At 43.2% G+C, this 27,835-nt stretch overlaps 1 protein-coding gene across 1 annotated transcript in view; it reads left to right on the top strand.

Moving 5' to 3' along the window:
* Nucleotides 1–27,835, top strand: part of SAMD3 (sterile alpha motif domain containing 3) — an 84,648-nt gene that overhangs the window by 4,936 nt on the left and 51,877 nt on the right. The window contains exons 2-4 of the mRNA XM_045011865.1: nt 15,236–15,342; nt 16,126–16,315; nt 23,023–23,136. Of these exons, the coding sequence (XP_044867800.1) occupies nt 15,264–15,342; nt 16,126–16,315; nt 23,023–23,136 (383 nt within the window). The 5' untranslated portion in view covers nt 15,236–15,263. The remainder of the gene's footprint in view (nt 1–15,235; nt 15,343–16,125; nt 16,316–23,022; nt 23,137–27,835) is intronic.

The raw sequence follows: 27,835 nt of genomic DNA, 5'->3' as shown, positions 1-27,835 counted from the left end.
GATGGAGATCATGGTATACCCCATAAACACTGATGAGAGCCTTTTCAGGGACATGCTCATGGCAGTTGAACTTGCTACCATTAGCTATCAGGTAGAGTCTAAATCCTGCTACCTTCTGGACATAGTGCAAGATTAATCACTTCATGCAAGTCTTACTTAATTTGTTGGTGGAGTCCCACCTTATAAGTAAGGAATCCTGATGGAAGAGGAGAGCTATGTTCCTCCAGTAGTATGGACATCACAGTGCTGTTCGAGAACAGGACCCCAGCTTTGCATGATGCCTGAGCTCGAAAGGTAGAGAAATATGACCCTCTGGCCAAAACCTTGAGAGCTAAAAGTTCCCAGACACATGCACTTAGGTGCATGGGACCCCAGTAACGAGCGAGTGCTGAGAGAATGCGGAATCGGTCAATGCTACATTCAGCTGATGCAGCAACTCATGGTGTCGGATGTCATCAGGTGGTTGAGGAACATCTAGATACAACACATCACCGGACATCGGCAATACCAGGAGGGATGAGCTGGAGTGCCGATGAGAAGCGCAGTCAGGAAAGTAACAAATACTTTCCTTATGGATTGCATTTTCTAAATGGACAACCAACCAAATTCTCAATTACTGAGAGACAATCTCCACTCATTGATATATGTTGCTTTCCACAACCAAATCTCCGTACAACTTTTCATGAGTGATGTACTTGAGTATTCGGATTCTAATATCTAAACTGTATTGTTAATCTATTCACCTAAATTTGAGTTATTGCTGATTATATACTCTATGTATCATATGACTATTAAAAACTAACTTTGTATTTGTGGATTATCTAAGCACTATACCCAGATGTGCAGACACTGTTTTCTCAGCCTATGTATTATATAATTTTTTTAACGTTAGCTTTAATAACATTTTTAAATCTATTTTTATCTCTCATAAAAATGCATGCAAAGAGCACCTAGATATTATTGTTGATAGAAGTTTACTAGATGAAATGCATTTAGTAATATATTACTTCTCTTTGGGCTGTCACCTTGATGTGGTGGAGAAACTTGCTTGTACTTAAGACCCTAAGTTTCTCCACCACCTGCTAGGGACTCTCATGGCAGTAAGATCGAAGGCGAGGTACCAGACAAAGTGCAGCCCAACACACCCTAGTATAAGACCTCAACGGCAGAACAGGTGGATGAAGCAGGATCACCTCTCAACAGCTGTGAAGGCAGACAAATGCTGCAATGGCGAAGAAACTCCCGGTTGTCTTGGACCTCCTTGCCACTGGACACAGGTGCCTGTTCCACCAAGATTTACGTGACTGCTGCTGTGCAGCAACTCTTCCACATTAAACTAATCAAACTCAGGCTTCTTTCAGAGGAAGAACTTTTCCCCCACGCCTACCCATAAGAGTCCTGTGGCGATGGATGAGTGGTGATGGGACAGGTGAAGTGATCACCAGGAGTCCCTAGTCACAGACATGCAAGCAGACGGTGACTGCAAGATGGTTGTCATGTGCCCCTGGACTGATATAGGGGGGCATTTTTGGCAGCAGTGGGCATGACTGAGCAGGCCTTTTTAGGAACCCCTCTTCTCACCTCATATGGGGAAGGCACTAGAAAAGGTGCCCCACACATAGGCTATCCCACCATACCTGACTGGATAACCGCATCCAGAGGGCTCACCCCAATGTGGTTGAAAAACAAAAATGTTTCTTGCAACTTGGAATGTCCGAATCTTACTAGATGAATCAAAAAGTGAAAGACCCAAACACAGAACAGCAATTGTTGCCCGAGATCTCTCAAAGTATAACGTCAACATCGCTGCTCTCAGCAAAACAAGATGTGCAGATGAAGGCCACTTGAGGGAAGAGGACAGCGGTTACACTTTCTTCTGGAAAAGAAAACCAGCAAGCAACCAGTGAATACACGGTGTTGGCTTTTCAATCAAGAACCTTCTAGTCAACCACCTGACTGAGCTTCCCATCGGCATCAACGAGTGCCTTATGACCCTGCGCATCCAATTGTTCAATAAGTCATTTGCCACTGTCATCAGTGCATATGCACCAGCACTTGATGCTGAAGAAGAACAGAAAGAATCCTTTTACACTGACCTTGATAAAATTTCATCATCCATTCTAAAAACAGATAAGATAATCCTTTTAGGGGACTTTAACGGAAGAGTTGGCTGAGATTCTAATGTATGGAATAGCACCATTGGGAAGGAAGGAGTGGGCAAGACCAATTCCAGTGGCATCCTTCTACTCAGCAAATGTGCAGTTCACAACCTTGTGATCACAAACACAATCTTCAGAGAAAGCAACAAGTACCAACAACTTGGCAACACCCCCACTCAGAACAGTGGCACCTCCTAGGCTATGTCATTGTAAGAACAGAGATGAAAGAGATGTTCAAATCACCCGTGTCATGAGAGGAGCCGATGATTGCTGGACTGACCACTGCCTGGTCAGGTCAGTCATGTCCATCAGGATTGCACCGAAACATAGAAAGTAATCCAGATCACACAGACGGCAATACAACATCTAAAGAGTTCAGTCCTCAGTGCAGCAAGAGAACTTCCAAACACTCATCAGTGAAATATTGACCAAATGCACACCTGGAAATGACAACACAAGTGTTGAAGAAGACTGGGAAGCCCTAAAAGAGACCATCCATGAGGCTTGCGAGAAATTCATCAGCCTTGCTACCCGCCACTATCAGGACTGGTTTGACAACAACACTTAGATTACAGCCCTTTTGGACCAGAAGAGAAAATCTTTCTGTGAGTGGCAAAACCAACCAATCCAGTCCATCACCTTAAAGCTGAAGTTCAAAGGAGGATCCGAGAAATCAAAAACAAATGGTGGGAGGACAAAGCAAAAGAAATCCAAACATTCGCTGACAGACATGATCCGTGGAGCTTTTTTTTGTGACACACAGACCCTGGCCTCACACCTCTGAGATCTAAAGATGGTAGTACTCTTCTTAAAGATAATAAATCCATCAAAGAGTGCTGGAAGGAACACTACCAAAAGCTTCTAAATTGAGAATCGACTGTGACTGTCGACACCAGAGACTCCATCCCTCAGCACCCAATCTGGGAAACACTTGCCAACCCACCAACACCTGAGGAGGTCTGCAAAACAATTAAACAAATGAAGAACAATAAAGCACCAGGTCCTGATGGCATACCATCTGAAGTGGTGGGGAGAAACACTGACTAACAAGCGTCACTTGCACTTGCTGCTCCTCAAAATCTGGCGCACCGAAGAAATCCCTGCTGATTTACATAATGCTGACATCGTCACCATTTTCAAAAAGGCAGACAGGGCCGACTGTGGCAACCATTGAGGCGTTGCCCTCTTCTCCATCGCTGGGAAGATTCTTGCTATAATCTTACTGAATCACCTGCTTCCTCTTGCAGAGGAAGTACTTCCAGAATCCCATTTTGGCTTCAGACTATCACGAGGCACCACCAACATGATTTTCGCAGCCAAGCAGATCCAGAAAAAATGTCAAGAACACCACCAGAAGCTGTATGTGGCCTTTATCGATCTGACCAAAGCCTTCGACTCTGTCAACTGTGAGGCTCTGTGGAAAATCATGTCAAAGTTTGGCTTCCCAAGCAAATGTATCACCATTGTAAGACTCCTCCACGACAGATGATTGCCTCTCTCCTGTGCAGTTGCTCTACCTCTGAGCTCTTTGTAATCCAAACTGGCGTAAAACAAGGCTGTGTACTGGCACCCACCCTTGTCTTCAGTTTCTTAGCAGCTTTGAAAACACTAACCCAAAACAGTCTACCACAGGCATCCAATATCAGACTGACAGCAACCTCTTCAACCTTTCTCGTCTCCATGCCAGAACTAAAGTAATATCGGCAACAATAACTGAACTCCAGTGCGCAGATGACTCTGCTGTAGTTACACACTAAAAGGAGGATCTACAAACAGCCCTTTAATTGCTTCTCTGAAGTTTACAAAAGCTTAGTGCTAACTCTGAATATCGGCAAAACAAAAGTTCTCCACCAGCCACTCCCCAGTCAATCATCAGACCCAGCAAGGAAGATCTACATTGATAAAGAAGAACTGGAAAATGTAGAATACTTTACCTATTTTGGCAACCATCTCTCACAGAGGGCAGACATAGATGTTGAGATTCAGCATAGAATCTGCTGCACCAGCCTTGCTTTTGGCAAACTGTCTCACCAGGTGTTCAACAATCACAACATCAGAACACATCCTAGACTTTTAGTTTATAAAGTGGTGGTAATGCCAACTCTCCTCTATGGCTGGGGGAGTTGGGTGACCTATAAAAAAACACCTGAAAAACCTGGAATGCCAACACCAGCACTTTGGAAGAGCCTCAACATAAAGTGAGGGGATCATCACACTAATATCAGTGTCCTCACAGAGGCCACATCTTCAGTGTTGAGGCCCTGATTATCCAGCACCAGCTGAGTTGGAGCGGGCATTGTATGCTCATGCCTGATTTACGCTTACCAAAACAACTGCTGTACGCCCAACTTACCAAAGGAGAAAGGAAACAGAGAGTCCAAAAGAAACGCTTTAAAGACACCCTCAGGGTAAACATCAAGAGATGTGGCATTGACACCACACACTGGGAGACAGCAGCCCAGGATAGGGATAACTGGTGAAGACTTGTCAGAGAGGGAACCGTCCACTTTTGAGGAAAATTGCCTTGTCCTGGTTGCAGAAAAACACCAGAAAAGAAAGGAAAGATAACTGTCACACAGCAATTGTGGCCCAACCCTGTCTTCCAACATCACCTGCAATGTCTGCCAACAAGCCTGTGGCTCAGGGATCGGACTTCTCAGTCACCAAAGGACCCATGAAAAATAAAACCTGTGAAAGAGATCATCCTTAACCTCGACGGATTGCCGATTAAGACTGCCTCATGATGAGCATACTACCTCTTTGTTTAAACCATGGAATGATGCATGTGATATAAGAATCTATATAGAATAGAGCGGGAACAAATTGAATCAGGTGCCTATATGCTCAGATGCTGCATTGTAGAACAGATGTTTGTGCAGAGGGGCAATATGCCTGGTTTTACTGCAGTTTGAGTACTAATTATTACATATGCAGTCCTAAAGCAAATTTATATTGTGTATTATGGTACCACCTGGAATCTCAAACTTAGGTCAGGTCTCCATTGTACAATGACATGGCACAAACACATAGGAAGAACAAACAGCTTACAATCCCTGATCCTAAACATTTTAACATGCATGCTTAACTTTAGTAGCCTGAGATGACTATTCATGGTACTAAAGTTAAGCACATGTGTGTTTGCATGATTGGGGCCTAAGTAGACAAGAGAGATAGAGGATGGGAGACAGTATTTATGCTGATTTTACAGATGAGGAAAACTGAAGCACAGAGAGGTTAACAGACTTGCTTCATGACTGGAATATTGGTATAGAAGGGTGTAGTTCGTTCAGCGCTGTAAATGGCCAGTGCAGACAAGCCCTTAGTATTGTTCTTTTGGCTTTTGAATCAGGATTGCTCCCTTTCAAATAGCACTGTAGGGACGAGCCAGCTAACAAAAATAAAGTAGTTTTTAAAAAGTTTGATACTGGAAATTATGACTCTGTATACATATGGAAAAGCAGATCTGTTGAAGAAGGCGGCTTTATGTTTACATAATCTTCTTCAGAATAAATCCCGCAGCAGTGCAATGTGTCTGCTTTCAAACTTTATAATCAGATGTATTCAGTAGCCTTGATATGGCTCTTAATTCTGTTTAAGATTTATAAGGGGTTATCTGGCTTTCTCTTCTTGCTGAGACCACATTTGTGGGGTTTGTTTTCTGTTTTTGTTCTTTCGAACAGTCATTCTCCTTTTGATAATCAGGAATGTGTTGACGTTTTCGCTCCTTCTGAGCAAGGTCAAGAGCAAGTTTTCTTCTTAGACCGCTCTGTATGTCCTCTCAGTCAGGAATAAATAGTTTCCCGCTCATACTAACGTAGATATAATCGTTCCTCCTGATCTTGCCTCTGTCTGGTTCAGCGTACAGGTTGGTGGGGATGGAAAGTTTCCTTTCAGAATTGAGAATAAAATGTTTTCCTCTTATTCATTACCCATAGTGAATATACAACAAATGTATGTGAAACAGCCTAATGTGGTGGTGTTTGCCACAGTGCCTAGATGGTGATGAGCACTTGGAATTTCCATCTAGGGCCTGGTTCAGCAAACCTTCGCACATGTGACTTTGAAGTCAAAAGAGACTACTCTGAATGCACCTGTTAAGAAATAGGTGTGGTTCCCCACATCAAAGGCGACAAGAACATATTTTTGTTAAGTGTTCATTAGATATCAGAGGTGCTTTAGAACAAAGGCTTGTATTGTATGTATGTGCACAACTTTCTTGGTGTGTGAACAAACATTACAATAAGGAAGGCTTAGTTTTTTACAGAACTGTTCTGTAAGGGCTAATCTACATATAATTTTTGTACTGATTTAACTTTATTGGTTTAGAAATTGCCATAGTTAAATCAGTGCACAAACATAGCTTTAGTAGTACAAAAAGGTGCTCAAATCGATTTCAGGGCTTGAGTCATGCCAGAACATTCCGAACCACTGTTCCGGTAGTTCTGATGCTATCACTTATGATAAGAAGGCTGAATGGTTTATGTCCATCCCCGTGCTGCAGAGGGTCTGTGATACTATCCTCATTGGCTCTGGGTAGAGCTGAGTTTAACAGTGTGTTGGAGGTATGTTCCTCTCACTCTCTCCGCCCTGGGATGGAGTGAAGGAAGAGGGAGGATCTTTGGCCCATTTCTGAGATGCACTAGGGAGTTGGCTGGAGACCGGTGCTGCTGATGGATTGGCCAGCACCAGTGGGGAGCCTGTGAGGTTGTCGGAGTGCAGTGTAGCCCCTGATAGGTGTGCCAAGGTGTACGGAGTAAAATGAGGGCAGTGCGGAACCTGCTGCCATGGGGCTCCTGGGGCTCCCAATCCCAGAAAAAGCTGCCCCACTTTGCATTGCTATCACTTATGAGTGATAGTATTGGACATGCGTTCCTGCACTACTTTTTTAAAGGACTCAAGCACTGGTCAATTTAGAAACACCGCTTAGCTATTTTAGTGCAAAAACTGTGTAGGCAAGCCCTATATCATAAGGTTAACACTGCTTTTCTGGTTACTTGTTCAAAAATGTATGTGATGCAGAAGTACTGAAGATAGAAGACAGTGCAGTAAGCAGTTCTCTAGAATACTGGTTCCCAAACTTTTTTGTCTTAGGTTATGTCTACACTAGCACCCCTGACCGACATAAGTTTCACCGACCGAAGTGTTGGTGTGGAGAGTGCTATGTCAATGGGAGATGCTCTCCCGCCCACATAGCTACTGCAGCTCGTGGGGGGTGGTTTAATTATTGCGATGGGAGCGCTCTCTCGTCGGCATAGAAAGGCTACATGGGAGACCTTACAGCGGAACAGCTGCAGCAGTACAGCTGTGCCGTTGTAAGGTCTATAGTGTAGACATAGCCTTACATACCCCTTTTTGTGCACATTTATTTTAAGTCTCAGTAGCCTTAAGTATTTCCAACTGTGTAGTAAAATAAATGTGTTCAGTTATAACATCCTTTTTAAACAGAATGTTTTTAGACAATGAATCAAAAAGAGGCACAATGGAAGCAGCCATTATTGTTGTTTATGACTCTTGTGTTACTCAAATTATAAGCATTGAATGGCATGATGTATTTTGGTATGCTGCTGAACTGTGTCAATGGCTTGACTTTTTAACTTGCCTAATTTAAATTCAGAGTTCCTTCTAATCTTTATCTGGATTATTGGAGAACGTTGTTAATGGGCAGTGAGAGGCTCGGGGTGTGTGTGTATGCATTAGTTAAAGGGCAGCCGGAGGCTCTGGACATGCGTGTTTAGTGCCAAACGTAAAGTGAATTATGTGTGGCAACAGAGGAAGTTATATGATGCTGTATGTCAAAATGTATAGAACATTCACTGTGGATAGACCACTTGATGCAGTTTTCTTTCCTAACCTGTAAAATTCTTCTGTTCTGAATCAGTGACTCTTCCTGAGATTATATGGTATTCATATTCTAAAGAGTGCTTCTGCCTGAAGTAGGGAATCAGAATTCCAATGATATTCTGCATTCACAAGTTTCTGTGAGCTTGTAATGGAATGCTCTGTTAGCATATGTCTGAAGAATGTCAGCAAGAAGTTGTTGTTGGGATTTTGTTTTTGTCGTGGCTACTCTTTGTCAACAAAAGTTTCTGTCTATGCTTTTAAAAGGTTGGTCCACACAGTGAAGTGCTCCTCATGGTGTAAACATGCAACCATATTTAAGATGGCATTGTTCCTATCTGCCTTTCATCAGAAGGTCTTAGACTGGAACAAGGGAATATCCAGTTAAGGTATACTTTTTTATCATGCTTTACCCTCACTCATCACATTTCCCACTTTCAGTGACAGATTCCACCTTTCTATAAATGTTCTGTACGTGCGCGCGCACACACACACACATGCATATCACATTTCTTACCATTGTATTATAATGCCAAACTGACATTAACATACATTCCAGTTAGGTATCAGTGTACCCATAAACTGTATGATACTGTTTCTTTTGTAAAATGGAGATCAATAACTTAGGACTTGGCTACACTTTCGAGTTACAGCACAATAAAGGAGCCCCGGGCGCACTAGCTCACTCTCCGTCCACACTGGCAAGGAACGTAGAGCGCTCTGTCTCCACGGTTACAGCACTGCTGGTACTCCACCTCGGTGAGAGGAATAACGTTTGCTGCGCCTCGGCTACAACTCCTGGGCATCAGCGTGAACAAGGTGTTGGGTTACTGTGCTCTGATTGGCTTCCGGAAACATCCCATAATCCCCTTAAATCAAGTGGCCACTCTTGTCATTGTTTTGAACTCCTTTTGGAATGCGGAAATGCCCTTTCAAAGCTCTGTTTCTGACAGCCGGCATGCAAGCCGTTACTGTGGAATGCTGTGTGAGAGAGAGAGAGAGGCGGGGGAGAAAGGGGCGGGTCTGCTGCTGTCTGAATTTACAAGACAGCATGCTGACATGCTCTCAGCCCCCCAAAACTCACTCTCTCTCCCCCCACATGCACACAACACACTCCCTGTCACACTCCACCTCACCCTTCCCATTTTAAAAGCACGTAGCAGTCACTTGCATGTTGGGATAGCTGCCAAAGTGCACCACTCTCAATGCCGTTGCCAGTGCCGCAGATGTGGCCATGCCAGTGCACTTGAAGCTGTCAGTGTGGACAGACTGCAGCACTTTCCCTACTGCGCTCTACGAAGGCCGGTTTAACTCAAAGCGCTTTACATCTGCAAGTGTAGCCATGACCGTACTTTACTTTTGTAAACTGCTTTGAGATCAGTGGATAAAATATGTAACACCTGATTTTTATTCTTGGATAAGTTGGCAGTAAGATATGAGATGCCAAAATATTATGTAGATTCTTAAAAAAAAAAAAAGGAATGTGGAAGCTGTGTGAATTTTTAACGTCTTAAAAATATTTACAATTTTTAGGGGAATGTTTCAAAGTCACCAACTGGTATTCAGGTTTCAGAGTAGCAGCCGTGTTAGTCTGTATCCGCAAAAAGAACAGGAGAACTTGTGGCACCTTAGAGACTAACAAATTTATTTCAGCATGAGCTTTCGTGAGCTACAGCTCACTTCTTCGGATGCATAGAATGGAACACACAGACAGGAGATATTTATACATACAGAGAACATGAAAAGGTGGAAGTATGCATACCAACAGGAAGGGTCTAATCAATTGAGATGAGCTAAGAACACACAGACAGGAGATATTTATACATACAGAGAACATGAAAAGGTGGAAGTATGCATACCAACAGGAAGGGTCTAATCAATTGAGATGAGCTAAGAACACACAGACAGGAGATATTTATACATACAGAGAACATGAAAAGGTGGAAGTATGCATACCAACAGGAAGGGTCTAATCAATTGAGATGAGCTAAGTTTTTTTTTCTCCTGCTGATGATAGCTCATCTCAATTGATTGGGCTCTTCCTGTTGTTATGCATACTTCCACCTTTTCATGTTCTCTGTATGTATAAATATCTCCTGTCTGTGTGTTCCATTCTATGCATCCGAAGAAGTGAGCTGTAGCTCACGAAAGCTCATGCTGAAATAAATTTGTTAGTCTCTAAGGTGCCACAAGTTCTCCTGTTCTTTTAACTGGTATTCAGACTGTACTTTTTAAATTGGCTCTATGGCTGTCCCAGATAGAGCTGCTATTAGTTTCATGAATCTGCCGTCTTTTCTTAAACCAAAATGATGCACCATCACTGAAAATGTTAAGCATTAGGTACATCTTAATATTAGGTACACCCTGCAGCCCAGGAGAGCAGAGAGTAGGATTACAAAGGGGACAATAAAGAACCTTCTCTATATCTCGGCTTAGAACAATCTAATTCTTCCATCAGTAAATGTCTATTTCACCATACACACACAAACTGACAAAAAATATTTCCATTGGTGACAGAAATTTACATATAGGCAAAGTAAGAAAAATGTTACTTGAGAATTTATTAGTCAAAATCTAGTGATTTAGATATTTCAATTAGGCTAAAAAGAGACTAGTGAATGAATAGTAAAAACAGATATAAATTGTTTATTTAAGGATATTTACTTTGTCTATTTTGACATGATGTTGAGGAGCTGTGTTTTAATGATTTATAAAGGTTTAAAATTTTGAATCTCAGTGTCTGCTATCATTAGATAATTATCTGAACAACCCCATAATTTAATGGAACTATGAAAATTTAAAATATAAACATTAAAAAAGTTTTAAAACTCATCAGTTTGTGGAATTGTGAAAATTTAAATAATAAAAACTGAAAAAAATTAATAAGGAACATCAATATTATCTGTCAAAATTGTAAAAAAGTAAAAATAGAATTCTGCCAAATATCTTAGGCTATGTCTACACTAAGAGTGCTTTTCTGCTATCACTAAATGAGTATAATATGCTGGCAAAGTGCTGTTAGTGTGGACGCAGCTATACCAACAGAACTGCACTTTTGCTGGTATAACTTGTTCTAGCACAACTCCTCCCCCCCCCCCCCCCCGAGCAAAATAAGCTATACTGGCAAAATTGCATTCTAAGGGCTTTTGCCAGCACAGCTATGTTGAGTCACAATTCACAGCTCTTTAAACCCCTAATATACATAGGTATGCCAGCAAAAGTTTAAAATGTAGACTTGGCCTTAGCTGTACCATTGTCTAGAATTTTCTCCAAACTCCTGGGAGCTGACACTCACATTATTAACTCTTACCATCTCCTGCTAATGTCCCACCATTAGCTTAAGTGGATCCATTCTTCCATACCTGAATGTTTCTCTTCCTGACAATTTTATTTCAACATTCCTCATTCCTGCTTAAAGGAACATACAGCATTTCTTTAATCCATTCTACTTTCACAGCTGCATCTGCAGCTCTCATTGGCTGGAAGTTGTGGCCAATGGGAGCTGCAGGGCAGCGCCTGCGGGTGCGGGTAGCGCGCAGTGTGTAGAGCGGCCTGGCCTCTCCGTCTAGGGGCCGGATGTGCCAGCTGCTTCCCGGAGCAGTGTGCAGCCAAGGCAGGCAGGGAGCCTGCCTTATCCCTGCTGCGCCGCCCACCGGGAGCTGCCTGAGGTAAGCGCTGCCCGGCCGGAGACAGCACCCCAAACCTCCTTCCACACCCCAACATCCTGCCCCAGGTGGGAACCCCCTCCCACAGCCTAACTCCCTCCCAGAGCCTGCACCCCCCCGCACCCCAACCCCCTCCCCCAGCCCAGAGCCCCCTCTCGCACCCCAAAGCTCTAATTTCTGGCCCCACCCCAGAGTCTAGGGGAAGTCCTGAGCCTTGGTCCCCTCCACCCCCCGCGGGGCTGTGTGTGGCCCCTAATTGATTTTTTTTCTGTGGGTCAATGGCCCCTGATAGAAAAAAGGTTCCCTGCCCGTGCTCTAAAGGACTGATTCTAAAAGCACTAACTATCACGAGAAGTCCTGAGGATGTCAGTGGGATTCTGCTGATGTCTATGTCGACTAATAGGTTCTCTCCCCAGTAGTAAATGTTTGAAGAACGGGTGCTAACGCTGTATTGCAGTAATCATAAACAGGCAGGAGCTCTTGAAAATTGAAGCTCTATGCTGAGTTCAATCTGTACTTTATGGTCTACATTGCTAAAAATATTGCTTCTGCTGACTTTTTTTGTTCTGCTTCTGAAGCACTGATAGTATATAAATATAAATATATCTTCTACTGCTGTTTATACAGTAACTAGCACAATAGGGTCCCATTCGTGGTTGGTCCTTATGCTCTACTGTAATAAACATGAGCAACTAAAATGATAAAATGTTTAGAAAACCCGATGTATAAGGAAAGGTTAAAAAAACTGGGCATGTTTAGTCTTGAGAAAAAAGGATTGAGGGGGGAACCCGATAATAGTTTTCAAATATGTTAAGGGCTGTTATAAAGAGGACTGTGATCAGTTGTTCTCCATGGCCACTGTTGGTAGGAGAAGAAGTAATGGGCTTAATCTGTAGCACGGGAGATTTAGGTTAGATAGTAGGAAAATTTCTTACTATAAGGGTAGTTACACTCTGGAATTGGCTTCCAGTGGAGGTTGTGGAGTCCCCATCACTGGAGGTTTTTGAGAACAGGTTGGACAAAGAACTATCAGGGATGGTCTAGGTTTGCACTGAGGCAGGACCAAGTAGAGGGCTGGACTAGATGATCCCTTGAGGTCCCTTCCAGCCTACATTTCTGTGGTGAATAATAATTATGCAGCAAAGAGCCTGCATATCAGTATCCATGTTCAGTGTTTCTAGCCGGCTCCATAACTCTGCCAGAATAGTGGTGGGCTCTCTATTCTCCTCGCATTACCCTTATCGTATAAAAGCATCTGTAAACTAAGCGGTGGTTGTTAAATACTTTGAAGTGTATGTATGTAATGAACGTTTGTATAAGTCTAATTTTCAAACATGACCCCTGTAAACTGCTGCGATTTAAAATAATGTGCAGAACCTGCATTTCCATGCATAGACTGTCATTTGCATGCAAAATGGATAACCACACATGCTACATGTTCAGACCCCTTTTTATAGCTGCAGTTAACTACAATATTTGGCATCTTGGCCTGTTTTGGTATGACCTGATTAAAAATGCTCTTATAGTATGGGCCATTGGCAGTTTCCCATTTGTAAGTATTTTACTTTTTTATTATTGTTTGGCTCTTAAGGCAAGTATCTTCTGCATTCTATTTTATCTTTCAAGTTTTTAGAGGCTTTTTTTGGTGTCCTACTCTTCACAAGGAAGCAAGAAGTGTGACAGGAAGGTGTGATTTTTAATTTACACCAGAGTTCTCAGCAAATAATGACTTTTCACACCCTGTTATTGCAGCTTAGCCTGGGGGAGGAGTTGTATGGCTACTGTTGTCATATCAAATTAAATCCACTCTTGTAATTCAGAAAGACATTCCTTTTTAATTTAACCCTTTTCAGTTTCTGAGCCTATTGATCTGAGATGGATGAACTTTAAATTATTCTAATTATTTAAAAACTAATGGGGTGTGTGGGGGAGAGAATTATTATTGAAGCATGTAACATGTAAATGCCTATTCTCAGGTTTGGTATGTTTTTTTGCCCTCCTACAGTGTGACCAATTGTGGCTCTCATCCTGCAATGGGCATGCCTGCATGGAGTTCGTTGCAGGATCAGGGCCTTATGTATGTCTGCATTGTAAGAAAATGTTGGGTCTAGTATGTCTAATGTTCCCTGGAAGGAAAATGGTTAGCCCACCCACTTGAGTCAGCTAATGGTTTTGCCTCTCAGACTACTTAGCAACTAATTCTCTAGCTCTTTGAGATTTGGCATGGCATTCAGTGGGTGCTTGACTTCCATGCAGCAGAGCCAAATTACATCAAAACACTCATGACAATGGTGTCTCTCTAGAGTTTTAATTGTAAAAGAGTCATAAAGATGGGAAGGCAATTTCTCTGTACAAGCAACATCATATCTTTCCAGTGCAGTTGTTCATTTTTTTTATTTAATTATTTACTTACTTACTTAAAGTTACTGACCATCTTGGGCATCTGAAAACCAAATTAAGAGCATATTAAATAAATAAAATTAAAGTTAAGAATCTCATTTACAGCTATTATGGAGGGAGGGATTGTAACATTTAAGGCATTTCAGTTGCATAGGCCTTTCTTTAAAAAAAACAAAAAACAAAAAAAATTGCAAATTCCTAGTGATGTTTTGGGGTAAGAAGTGACTTACCATGGTTTGGTTTACCTTGGTTTCAAATAAGTAGATCAGAGCAGACAGTCTCTTTAGAGAAGGACTATATAGCACATGGAATATAAAAATATACTTGGGTACAGCAAATAGGATGCCCAAGGACTTGATTCTGGATGGTGCCGAGTCCCCTCAGTCCTATCAAATAGGAGTTGAAGGAACTGAGTCCCTCCTAGAATGGGCCCTTCTATTTGCTCTAATATCATTATGATCCATGTGACATGCATTTCATACCAATAGTTTGAGCCTGAGAGAGAATGTGTGAATAGTGAACAACAAAAGTAGTCTCCCCCCTCCCCCCCCGGATTTTCCTTAATTGCCCTTAATTGTTTGTAATCAAGATTTAAGTAAAAAGAACAGGAATTCTTAGAGACTAAGGTGCCACAAGTACTCCTGTTCTTTTTGCGGATACAGACTAGCAGGGCTGCTACTCTGAAACAAGATTTAAGTGTTCACTTGACTAACTGCTTGGTGGTGGAGAGAGGGTTAATGTGCTCGATTTACTAGAAACATATATGTGACAGACTCTGATCTGTTTTTTTTTCTTCTGTAAAATGTCAGCCATTTCCTGATGAGCGTGGTGGTGGTGAATTTCACACCTTTCTCTTCTTTGTGTGGAAACCTGGGAGTTAATGGTACAGGATCAGGTAGCATTCTATGTAATAAAGAATGAGGTTTTTTGTTAGAGGAACAGAGGGAAACCAGGGAGGAAAAGAAGGGGAGGGGAAGAAAGAAGGAATTGGAAAAATTGGCTGCTTGAAATAGGTATTACTTTAGCAGGTAAATAGCAGCTTTATTTCTCAATACATGTTTTTACTCAGAGCATGTAACACTGCCTCAGAAAGGTTGAGCATTCTGTTGTCTTGGGAAGCTGACTCTGGAGTGGAGCATAAAAATAAAACATTCCTTTATTTTCATTCCACAGTGGAATTTTACTCTTGCAGCACCTGAAGATGGAAAGTTGGTCAGTTGATGAAGTCTGCAACTGGTTGGTGCAGAGAAATTTAGGAGAATTAGTTCCTAAGTTTCGTGGTAAGTCTTTTTTGTTAAATGTGTGTTTCCTGTCTCTCTGCTTGAAAAAAAAGTATAGTCTGTTTTTTAATTTCTACCTTCTAATTTCTTGTTTATGGGTAGTATTTAATTTTGTTTGTATTTAATTGCCGTTGGGTAACTTCAGCTTTTAACAGAATTTATTAGGGAGAGGACTGGCTCAGACCTGATAAATCAAAATGAGGTTGTACATTTATTACGAATAGTCTGGAAGAACTGCTATGAGAGGGACTGAAAACCTATAAACGTATACACCTTCTAGAAACAAAATTGGGTTTACTAGTATTTGTTTAGGGACATATTATATTTAATATCTGTGTTTGTAGTGATGCAACTTTCATATGTAAAAGTTTGTTTTATGTGTGACTATATATGTACTCTACAAAGGATTGAGAGAAACTGGCACTTAGACATGCTGTGCAATCTCTAAAATGTTTTCTGTCATTAACAAAATACCAGTATATTGTAAATAAGCCTGCCATAACATATTAAAATATCCAGTTCGCCAATTGCTTTGCATCCAAGGCGCAGAATTTTGTTACTGGAAGATATCAAACCACTAATTTTTAAAATAAGTTAAAATTCTTGCCCAGCTTTTTGGAAGGGATAGTGGCGAAAACAAATGATCTTGTGTTACAGTTGCTGTAGAAGAACTAACCATGTTTGCCTTTGAGAACCACCTACCTTGTAACATCATGTTGTATTAGGTATTCAGAATCTTACTACACAGTAATATGTAAGGATATTTTTCTCTTCAATTTTCAGAGGAAGAAGTGAGTGGAGCAGCTCTTTTGGCTCTTAATGATCGTATGGTGCAGCAGCTGGTGAAGAAAATAGGGCACCAAGCAGTACTAATGGATCTGATTAATAAATACCAGCAACAGAATAATGGACTAGAATCTTTTACTTACAGTTGTGAAATGACTCCTCCAAAGTCACCAGAAGCAAACAGTGGGTGAGTCTATCTATGTGTGAAACAAAATATATTCTGTTTAAGTATGGCTGTAATCTTCCCTCTGTGTTTTCATGCTGGCATTCATTAGCTCCATAGCTAATATGTTATATAGTTAAGTTATATAACTTATGTACAATGTGAACCCTAGCTGAAATGTTTAATTTAATACTTTGTGGGTTTAGACATGATGTAAACATTGCTGCACAAGTTGTTATAGGTGGGGCTGATTGCCCTTACAGTACTTTGTAATCAGTTGTTTATAACTTTGCCAGACTATAACCATTTTAGCTGAAACATTCCCTGCTGGATGTCTGACTTAATTTCTAAACCCCCTCCCCCCCCCCCCCCCCGCCCAGTCTTCCAAAACAATTCAGATGTTCCTGAGTATGAGGCTACAGAGAAATGTTTTGCCATGTTAAAAAGTTCTGGGGACTTGTCCCTGTTAAAAATATTGTGAGACCTTTTCTTCTAAATGCTCTCGACTCATAGTTTGGAGAGGGGACTTGACATTTGGCAGAGGGGGGCAGCCTTTGTGTCAGGGATGGGCCTTTTACCATTCTGGGAAAATCCACCCAAATTTGGTCAGGTTATGAGTCTTTGAAAAATCTCAGTTCACAAATGCTCAATAGAGACATTTTAGAAGGTTGTGCCTGTCGAATCTCCCAAAGATTCTGACTGCACTGGGCATGTTCCAGCCCAGGGTTCAACTGGAATTTCCCTGCAATTGCAGCGCTGTGCTGCTGTGCGCTGGGCCAGGTTCATCTGTGAGTACCTGAACAGAGAGCACAGTTGACAAGGCCTGTCTCTCCTGTGCCTTCTGCTGAGGAGCCTGGAGGAGGAAGCTGTCTAATTCGAATGCAGGGAGGACAAGAGCCAGACCTATGGAAGGGGGTAGGGAAAATAGATTAGGACAAAGAGGTGCAGGAAGACTGGGACTTGGACCTGGGGGTGGCAGAGTCTTGGACTTGAGGCTGGTAGGGAAGGACAGGGAAAATGGGGTGGGGGCTCAGACTGGGAATTGGGGGGAGGGGGCAGGGAGGTGCTAGGATTTCCTGGTTTTTAGAGGTGGTTTAATTATGCTGGTGGGAGAACTCTCCCGCCGGCATAGAGCAGCTATATGGGAGACCTTACAGCGGCACAGCAACAGTGGTGCTGCTGTAAGGTCTCTAGTGTAGACAAAGCCTAAGTGAGGAGAATGGGATTCAGTGGATGAGCCAGGGGTGGGGATGAGATAGGACTGGAATAGGGACACGTTGGAGGAGATAGAGCAGAACAGGTCACTCTTTAGCATGCTTGGAAAAGTCTGTGCCCACTAGAAAACACTGCCCTCCAGAGCCTGGAATGGAACTCAAGAATTCCTGAGTGTCTCTGTTCCACTGGTGTCAGCAAATATCTGTGAACCCCCGAGCAAAGTGTCCAATCTCTGTCTATTGGTGGTCCAGGTAGAGCATGGTACTTTTAATTGGCCCCCTTGTGCGCATATATTATAATACTGTTTTTAATTGCATGATCACATACTATCCCCTCCAACCCTCCCACCCCACCTCACCCTTGCCTCATTCAATGCACTGCATGGACCTGCTCTGAGGATGATGCAGGGCTGTGTAGCGAAGGATGTTGTCTGTAGAACTTCTGCTTCGTTTGTTGCAGAAGTTGGAAGGTGTGTACTGAATGAGGCAGAGAAAGGATGGTCTTGTAGTTAAGGCAGTTGAATGCTGCCCTGGAAAATTGGATTCTATCTCTGCCTTTGCCTCAGAGCTCCAGTGCGATATTAGTCAAGGCCATTAAACCAAACTTTTCACAGGTTGCAAGTATCAGAGGGGTAGCCGTGTTAGTCTGGATCTGTAAAAAGCAACAGTGAGTCCTGTGGCACCTTAAAGTCTAACAGAAGTATTGGAGCATAAGCTTTTGTGGGTGAATACCCACTTCATAAGACTTATGTCACATGCTCCAATACATCTGTTAGTCTTTAATGTGCCACAGGACTCATTGTTGCTTTTCACAGGTTGACCACCTAATTGTGTGTGCCTCGTTTTCTGGGCATGTGACTCGAGCCCCTAGGGGTCTGATTTACAGAAGTGCTGAGCACTCACACCTGAAACTGACATCAATGAGAGCTGTGCTTTGGATACATTACGTGCTACATAATGCTAAGTATTCTGAAAATCAGGTCCTAGGAATCTCAGATTGGGGACCCAGAACTAGTGAATACTTTTGACTTAAATTTTTCTGTGCTTCAGTTCCCCAGAGGATAATTGATAATAAGATGGGCATAATAATTCTCCCTCATCTCACAGATGTGTTTTGAAAATAAATTCATTAATGTTTGTGAAGCACTCATACTAGAGTGATGAGCACCAAAGACCGTGAGAAAAAGAATAATGTCTTCGTCGCAAGGTATAAATAGTATTCATTAAATAAAGCCTGGAGCCTCACTTCGAGCAATGTGAGGAAAACAATATATTGAATAGTTGCTCAATAAGTGACCATCCATTCTGTGCACTCAATGAGGCAGAGGCCTGTGGAAAAAATAGTATGTGATGATATAATTAATGATTGTTTCATAAATGGGTACACACAAGGGGGCTGAATAGAGGTTCCACAGGCAGTCTTAGTTTTGGAATTTCCTACTTTATGAATGCTTGACTTTGCAACCTTAATAATGCTCTTTTAACATAGTTTTGTGTGTGTAATAAATATGTATGCTGCGCAACATTTTTTAGGAATCCTGTGTTTGACTTTGTTTCATGCTCTAGAAACCAGAATTTGTGCTATCCGTGATTTTGGAGCACAGTAATTTTTTTTTTTTTTTTTTTTACTTTTAACATTGTTAATGGTTTTCCTGCAAGCCACCTTTTGACATAGAGAATCAGATTATTTGGGGAAAAAACAAAAATGCACAGATCTATTATATAATATATACACATGCACAAAAAGGATTCATTTTTTTCACTGCTTGCTTGCTGACACTAGACCAGATTACAGAGCCCTTAATTGCATATGGGTTGCACAACCTGGCTTGCTTTTTGCAGCATCCCATGGCAAAGCATCTGCCACACTGTAAGCAATACATCCTTCATCCTTTCTTCTGCCTCCATTCCATTACATGAATGCCTTTCTTAATGTTCATGGGTGCTTTCTTGGCCCACCACTCTTGAAGTTTTCTTCCTTTCTGTTGTTTGCGGTCTTTTGGTTGTCAGGTGAGAGAGAATGATTTCTAAGAGCAGGCATTTTGTACAAAGTCAGCTTAGCCCCTGCTTATAAAATGAGAACTGCATTAGTTGGATAGAGTACTGTAGGCACCTAAATGAATACTGACTGTATAAAAATACGAAGGGTAGAGGTGATGAACTTGAACAGAAATACCGTATCTGAAACACGTCCTGTGAAGTCTGGATCAGTATCTGGATCTGGGCTTAATGCCTTAGGCCTAATGCTAATTGTGAGGTCAGAGTGTACCTGCATGTGCACTAGCACCAGAGGAGCTGTTTGCCTGGTGTCTTCATGGCCACATATGGATGCACATTTCATACATCAGTTATCTGTAGACTAACTGCTCCCAAGTTGAGGTGGGAGCCTGAAGCCACATTGAGAAGATGTCTGGTTGCTCTGACTTAAGTGAGTGGTTTGAAAAAATGACTAGGGTAAATGAAGAGGCCCACTGAAAAGGAAATCTGCACTCAAACATGCCTGTTCTTGAGGTCACTTGTCAGCAACAGGTCCCCAGGCACCAGTTGTATTAGTATGTCCACTACTGTAGATGGAACAGTGATTTTGCACACCACTGCAGACAGTATCAGAGGGGTAGCCGTGTTAGTCTGGTTCTGTAGAAGCAGCAAAGAATCCTGTGGCACCTTATAGACTAACAGACGTTTTGCAGCATGAGCTTTCGTGGGTGAATACCCACTTCTTTGGATGCAAGTAGTGGAAATTTCCAGGGGCAGGTTTATATATGCAAGCAAGAAGCAAGCTAGAGATAACGAGGTTAGTTCAATTAGGGAGGATGAGGCCCTGTTCTAGCAGCTGAGTGAAAACCAAGGGGGGAGAAACTGGTTCTGTAGTTGGCAAACCATTCACAGTCTTTGTTTAATCCTGAGCTGATGGTGTCAAATTTGCAGACGAACTGGAGCTCAGCAGTTTCTCTTTGAAGTCTGGTCCTGAAGTTTTTTTGCTGCAGGATGGCCACCTTAAGATCTGCTATTGTGTGGCCAGGGAGGTTGAAGTGTTCTCCTACAGGTTTTTGTATATTGCCATTCCTAATATCTGATTTGTGTCCATTTATCCTTTTCCTTAGAGACTGTCCAGTTTGGCCGATGTACATAGCAGAGGGGCATTGCTGGCATATGATGGCATATATTACATTGGTGGACGTGCAGGTGAATGAACCGGTGATGGTGTGGCTGATCTGGTTAGGTCCTGTGATGGTGTCGCTGGTGTAGATATGTGGGCAGAGTTGGCATTGAGGTTTGTTGCATGGATTGGTTCCTGAGTTAGAGTTACTATGGTGCGGTGTGCAGTTACTGGTGAGAATATGCTTCAGGTTGGCAGGTTGTCTGTGGGCGAGGACTGGCCTGCCACCCAAGGCCTGTGAAAGTGTGGGATCATTGTCCAGGATGGGTTGTAGTTCCCTGATGATGCGCTGGAGGGGTTTTAGCTGGGGACTGTATGTGATGGCCAGTGGAGTCCTGTTGGTTTCTTTCTTGGGTTTGTCTTGCAGTAGGAGGCTTCTGGGTACACGTCTGGCTCTGTTGATCTGTTTCCTTATTTCCTCGTGCGGGTACTGTAGTTTTGAGAATGCTTGGTGGAGATTTTGTAGGTGTTGGTCTCTGTCTGTGGGGTTAGAGCAGATGCGGTTGTACCTCAGTGCTTGGCTGTAGACAATGGATCTTGTGGTGTGCCCGGGATGGAAGCTGGAGGCATGAAGGTAGGCATAGCGGTCGGTCGGTTTTCGGTATAGGGTGGTGTTAATGTGACCATCAATTATTTGCACCGTAGTGTCTAGGAAGTGGACCTCCCGTGTAGATTGGTCCAGGCTGAGGTTGACTGTGGGGTGGAAGCTGTTGAAATCGTGGTGGAATTTTTCCAGAGTCTCCTTCCCATGGGTCCAGATGATGAAGATGTCATCAATGTAGCGTAGGTAGAGAAGGGGCGTGAGTGGACGGGAGCTGAGGAAGCGTTGTTCCAGGTCAGCCATAAAAATATTGGCATATTGTGGGGCCATGCGGGTGCCCATAGCGGTGCCACTGATCTGGAGATATATATTGTCATCAAATTTGAAATAGTTGTGTGTGAGGACAGTGTTCTTCAGACTTAAAAGATGCTGCAGAGATGGCATGCAAAGAAGTCTTCAAGATCTATCTTATAAATAGCTCGAACACTTCTATGTTGCAACTGGCGATGGGTCCAAACTTCCCTAATATTCAGGTTCAAGGAAATCTCAAGAACACTTTCTCCAACAATGCTGGAAATGAGATATTTACAAATGTTTCAGTTTCAGTGTCTGAGGTCTCAATGAGAGCTGCTTTAGCAGAAGGTCAGTCTGACTTATGATAGAACAGAATCTGTTATTTTTTTTGGCAGAGTGAAGGAAGGTGCTACCCACTCTCAACTTGATGTCATTTTTCTTAAATACTGTGTCCGATCAATTCCAAAATTATGGGGAATGTTCTAGGCTGCAATGGGGCAAACTCTACTGATTTCAATGGAAATTGACCTGTGAAGCCCTTGCATCTGCTTAGCAGAGCTATCTGCTTCAGTCAGGTCTGTAATTATCCAAAATCAAAGAACTGGTTGATGGCAGCCATTAACACCTTCCCATACTGAAGGACTACTCCTCCCTCAGGAAGAAGAAAAAGAAATAATGTGGGGGACACAGAGAGCACATGTCATGGGTGCAAAATGGGGGTGAGAGGAATGGGTGGAGAATGGGGGATACAGCAGGGAGGAGTTGCAGGGAGTCCCTGGAAATACAAGTAGTGCCTGATGTGTGCAATGAGCTCAACCTACAGAAGCCGTGAAGCGGACAGCCCTCTAGGGCCTTGTCTACACTGCCACTTTACAGCGCTGAAACTTTGTCGCTCAGGGGTGTGAAAAAACACACCCCCGAGTGATACAAGTGGCAGTGTAGACAGTGCACCAGCGCTGGTAGCTACTCCCCTCATGGGGGTGGGGTTTTTTACAGCACTGGGAGAGCTTTCTTCCAGCATTGGTATCACGACTAGACATCCACCTTAATGTACTGCCATGGCAGCGCTATAACGTTGGTAGTGAAGACATACCCCTAGTTTAATAGAGCCTGCCTTACAACACTCTGCAAGTCTCTTGTTTTATCATGTGTTGTAATGGTGAACTGTTTCCTGTATGTTAGAAGACATCAGACACTAAATATAGCAGAAAAAATAATCAAGAGGCTGCTGTATCTATGAAACTTTAAAAATATAGTGATTTGCTTCTCTGTAATTACATGTCGTGATTAGAACATCTCTTAGCAATATTACTTTAGTTTCCCTTTTAAGTTGGCTGGATTTGATGATTAATTTAATTCATCACCTGCTTCCAACACATCAGCGTCACTTAAGGACTATTCAACATGTTAATGTTTTTGTATTTTCTATTTTTTGCAGCAGGTATTTTGGAATCTTAGAGTATATCTTTTGGACAAGCTTTGCAAAGTGTACAGCTCACCAATGAAATTCCTTGTCTTCCAGGACCATGGGCATCCGGGTGATCAGTCCTTTTAGTCCTACGGAGCAGACAGGTTATATCTCTCCAACTGAAAAGTATGATGGTGGATTAATTGACCGAAGAGTGCTAAAACAGAAGTGAGTTTATAGTGCATTTGCTAATTCTGCTTATATTCTGAAAACAGCATTACATTTCTGTTTTGCTGATGAGACTGAAGTTCTTCTTCGAGTGCTTGCTCATATCAATTCCAATTAGGGTGTGCACATGCCGCGTGCACTATTGTCAGAAGATTTTTACCCTAGCAACACTCAGTGGGTTGGCTGAGGCGCCCCCTGGAGTGGCGCCCTTAAGGCGCCAGATATATACCCCAGTCAACCCAGCGCCCCCTCAGTTCCTTCTTGCCGGCTACTCTGACAGAGGGGAAGGAGGGCGGGTTTGGAATGGGTATGAGCAACACATCTCGAAGAACAACAGTTACAAAGATGAGTAACCGTCTTTTCTTCTTTGAGTGCTTGCACATATTGATTCCAGTTAGGTGACTCCCAAGCCTGACCTAGGCGGTGGGGTCGGAGTGAGACGTTGCAGAGTGGAGAACCTCTGAGCCAAATGCTACGTCACCCCTTGACTGTTGAACAATTGCGTAGTGGGAAGCAAAGGTATGCACCGATGACCAGGTTGCTGCCCTACATATCTCCTGTATGGGTACATGAGCCAGGAAGGTGGAGTACGAAGCTTGAGCCTGGGTGGAGTGGGCAGTAAGGTACATGGTTGGCACGTCAGCCAAGTCATAGAACACACGGATGCAAGATGTGATCCAGGACGAGATGCGCTGGGCGGAGACTGGGAGGCCCTTCATCCGGTCTGCCCCAGCTACGAACAGCTGGGTCGTCCTCCTAAAAGGTTTCGTTCATTTGATGTAAAAGGTGAGGGCCCTGCGAATGTCTAGGGAGTGCAGCTGTTGTTCTTGTAGAGAAGCGTGTGGCTTCGGATAGAAGACCGGAAGGAAGATGTTTTGGTTGATGTGGAAGGCAAACACCACCTTAGGAAGGAAGGCAGGGTGTGGACGCAGCTGTACCTAGAAGCTAGGGAAGTGGAGATCAGCTAAGCCGCGCTCCTCAGTTCCAACGACTGTCACGGGCAGAAAGACGGAACTGAGGGGCCGCTGGGCACCATAAGGGCACCACTCCAGGGAGCGCCTCAGCCGAATGTTGCTAGGGTAAAAATCTTCCGACGATCGTGCACGTGGCATGTGCACACCCTAATTGGAATCGATATGAGCAACACATCTCGAAGAACAACAGTTACAAAGGTGAGTAACCGTCTTTTATTCCACTTTGCCAGGAAGTCCTATAGACTCCATGAGAAAAGTGAACTGGTCTGTCCCTAAATATTGAAGTACAAATTAGGGATGTAAATAGAATTTTAAAAAAATAACCATTTAAATTATTAAAATTGTATCAGTTAAACATTTAACCATTAACGAATTCAAACATAGGCATGGGAACTAAGGGTGTGGGAGGTGCTACAGCACCCCCCCACATTTTACATGGGTCTCAGCTGCTGGCCCTCCGCCTGGGGTCCCGACTGTGGCTGTTGGCCCTCTGCCCAGGTTCCTGGCTGCCGGCCCCGTGCCCAGACCCGGAGAGGGGTAAGGAGGCCAAGGCTGGGGCCACAGCTGGGGGCGGGCATGGGGCTGGGAACGGAGCCCCAGGCACGGGGCCGGCAGCTGGGAACCGATGTACAGAGTGGCAGTGGAGCCCCGCGTAAAACGGGAGGTTCTGTAACACGCCCCACACCCCTAGTTCCCGCCCTATGATGTCAGTTCCATAGCAATGGTCTGGATTCTTAACAATGCAGAACCTAGTTCCACATGCACTATGAAATGGTATTGCTGCCGCGTTTTTAATGTGCACGTTAGGCATTTAAACGTTAACTGAATACATTACTGGTAAGACTGATGCTTATCAATTACCCGGTTAACATTTTACATCCCTAGTACAAATCTAGGTGTAATTGTCAGATAAACAAGCAGGAATTAGAACACACTTATCTAAGGGCAGACCTGAGTCCTGGTTCAAAAGTGACGTGATCTGGTTAGAATTTTTTTTTCTACGTTTCTCATTTGTCAGTCTCTTATGAAGAGCCAAAGGGAGGAGCTGATCGGCAGGGCCCATTGGTGGGCGGAGGGCGTTGGGGGGAGGGAGAGAAGCTGATCGGCGGGGCCCGTTGGTGGGTGGAAGGCGCTAGGGTGAGGGAGAGGAGCTGATCAGCGGGACCCGTTGGTGAGCAGAAGGCGTTGGGGGGGAGGGAGAGAAGCTGATCGGTGAGGCCCGTTGGTGGGCAGAAGGTGCTGGGGTGAGGGAGAGGAGCTGATCAGCGGGACCCGTTGGTGGGCGGAAGGCGTTGGGGGGAGGGAGAGGAGCTGATCAGCGGGACCCGTTGGTGAGCAGAAGGCGTTGGGGGGGAGGGAGAGGAGCTGATCAGTGGGGCCCACTGATCAGTGCTGAGCACCCACTATTTTTTTTCTGTGGGTGCTCTGGGGCTGGATGTCGGTTTTCAGTGTAGATCAGCCCTGAGTGTGAACCTTGAGCCTTCAAGCCAAATACTAAGTCCTTTTATCCACTTCAAGCAGAGGAGCCATCCAGACTATCCAACCAGCTTTTCTAGTCCCTAATAAAAATTCCTAGAACGCAGTAAATCTACACAACAAATAAGGTGTGATTATAGTGTGGGTAGACACATCCATGCTAGCTTTAATCTAGCCAGCGCAGGTAACAATAGTAGTGCACACACAGCAATGCAGGCTTCAGCACAGGGTAGTAACTCAAGTATGTACTCAGAGTCCCAGATGGGTTTGTACTGGGGCAGCCAGCCTGTACTGAAGTCCATGCTGCCACATCACAACTTCTATAGTTACTTGCACTAGCCAAATTAAAGCTAGCATAGGTATGCCTACCCATGTTATAATCACACTTCCATTTGCTGTGTAGGTGTGCTCATACATCCTGTTTGACACCTTGGCAACTGGCATGCAGCCAGCATAACCTCCTCAGGCATGTGTACATTAAACTTCACTTCTCTTAACAAAAACCAACCAAACTACCTGGAAGGGAAGAGGCGACATGAGAGCGGGGCCTCCAGGGGAAGAAGGAGTCAAGTACCCCCGGAAATCAGAAAGTTGGTGCCTTTGGTTAGGGGTGTAAAAATCCACACCCCGAGAGGCATGGCTATACTGACCTAGCTCCAAGGGGAGACAGCACTTGGTTGATGGAAGAATTCTTCTGCCGACCCAGTTATTGCCTCTCAGGGAGGTTGATTAATTACAGTAATGTGAGGACCTTTTCTGTACTGTACTGAGTGTCTACACTGAAATGCTGCAATGGCACTGCAGGTGTGTCACTTTAGTGTTTTACATGTAGAAACAGCATTAGGGAGAGATTATAGCTGGTGTTGCTGTGGGTTTGACTTCTGAGGTGATGGTTATTTAATTCTTAAACATAGATTGGGGGTTTAAGAAAAACCTATTTTGGCTACTGATATTACAATTCAACATAATGTTCGTCTGATAGTTCTGCCAATGTTCATGGGGGCGGTTCTTAGTGGTTTTTCTTATGTTCATCTTCTTCCAGGACTAGTTCATTTTTTCCTGGTTTTATGTATTTGGAGTGTTTAAATTCTGTAGATCTTTCTCTTATTTTTTTTTTCCCTTTACTCGTGGAAACGGCTTCATTTGAACTAGTGTAGTAGTAATATACTGAAAGAGAGAATAGAGTCTTTGGGGTTTCTAAACAGGAATTTAGGCCAATATAGTTAAACTGCTTTTGTTACACTGGTCAAAATATAGCATTTTAAATTCACATTCTACCTTACCCTGATGTAACTTCTCTATATAGACAAGACCTATCAACCACCTTCAAAATATGCTTCTCCACCACAGAGAGATTGAGGGAGACTCTAGCTCTGATAGTTTAAACACAAAAATAGCAGTTAACGTGGTGTAACAGAAACATAATTTATTTTACCCCTTCTCTTCCTCTGTTGAAGAGTCATCAAATTGCATTATGCATCCAACTGATCAGGTCAGAGGTCACTATGGTTAGATTATTTTTTAGAGATCGGGTAAGAGCAAAAAAGTGTGGAGTGTCCAGGGTCTTAAAGTTTTCTTGTGTAAAAATTTGTTAAAGCGGTAGCAGCGCTGATTTGTGAGAACACCCACTTAGGATACACAGAATGCTCCCATGAACACTTTTTTCATACCTGCTTTTCTATCTGGGTATTAGCTCCTGCACAGCTCAAGGCAGTATGAGATGGTGGTGTTGTTGAGACAGCAGCTGTTATTGTTACCTGAGATTGCTGTGCAAGAGCCCACATTTTTATTGGCATATGTTCTACATGCAGTTTCTGAAGGCATGCATGCCAAATGATATACAAACCGGATCCACGTCTCATGAAATTCCAACTGTTTTCCTTCAGGAACGGCATCCTGATAAAAGATTGATTCTCATATGAGACTCAATCTTTATATATAAATAAAAAGCTTTTTTGTGACGTGTTGCATAATGGACTTTCTGTCCAAATGCCTTGGGGTGAAATACTCGGCGGTGGGACAGATTTGTGCTCTCTAACAGGATACCACATCACATTTCAAATCCTGCGTGACACACTAATTGTATGGCTCTAAAAGTGTGAGGAATTTTTTAGATCAACAATTTTACCTCCTATGTGGTAAGTGAACAGCTAATAGCTAGTCCTATTGAGGATAGTTTTGAAAGTGTGCTTTTGGTTGAAGGTGTTTGTCTTCTACTGTCAAACATAGGTCTTGCTCTTTAATTCCTC

This window comes from Mauremys mutica, chromosome 3 (assembly GCF_020497125.1).
Source record: "Mauremys mutica isolate MM-2020 ecotype Southern chromosome 3, ASM2049712v1, whole genome shotgun sequence".
In the NCBI taxonomy this organism is placed as follows: Eukaryota; Metazoa; Chordata; order Testudines; family Geoemydidae; genus Mauremys; species Mauremys mutica.
The sequence above is the reverse complement of the archived record's forward strand: the minus strand, read 5'-3'. Positions and strand labels throughout refer to the sequence as shown.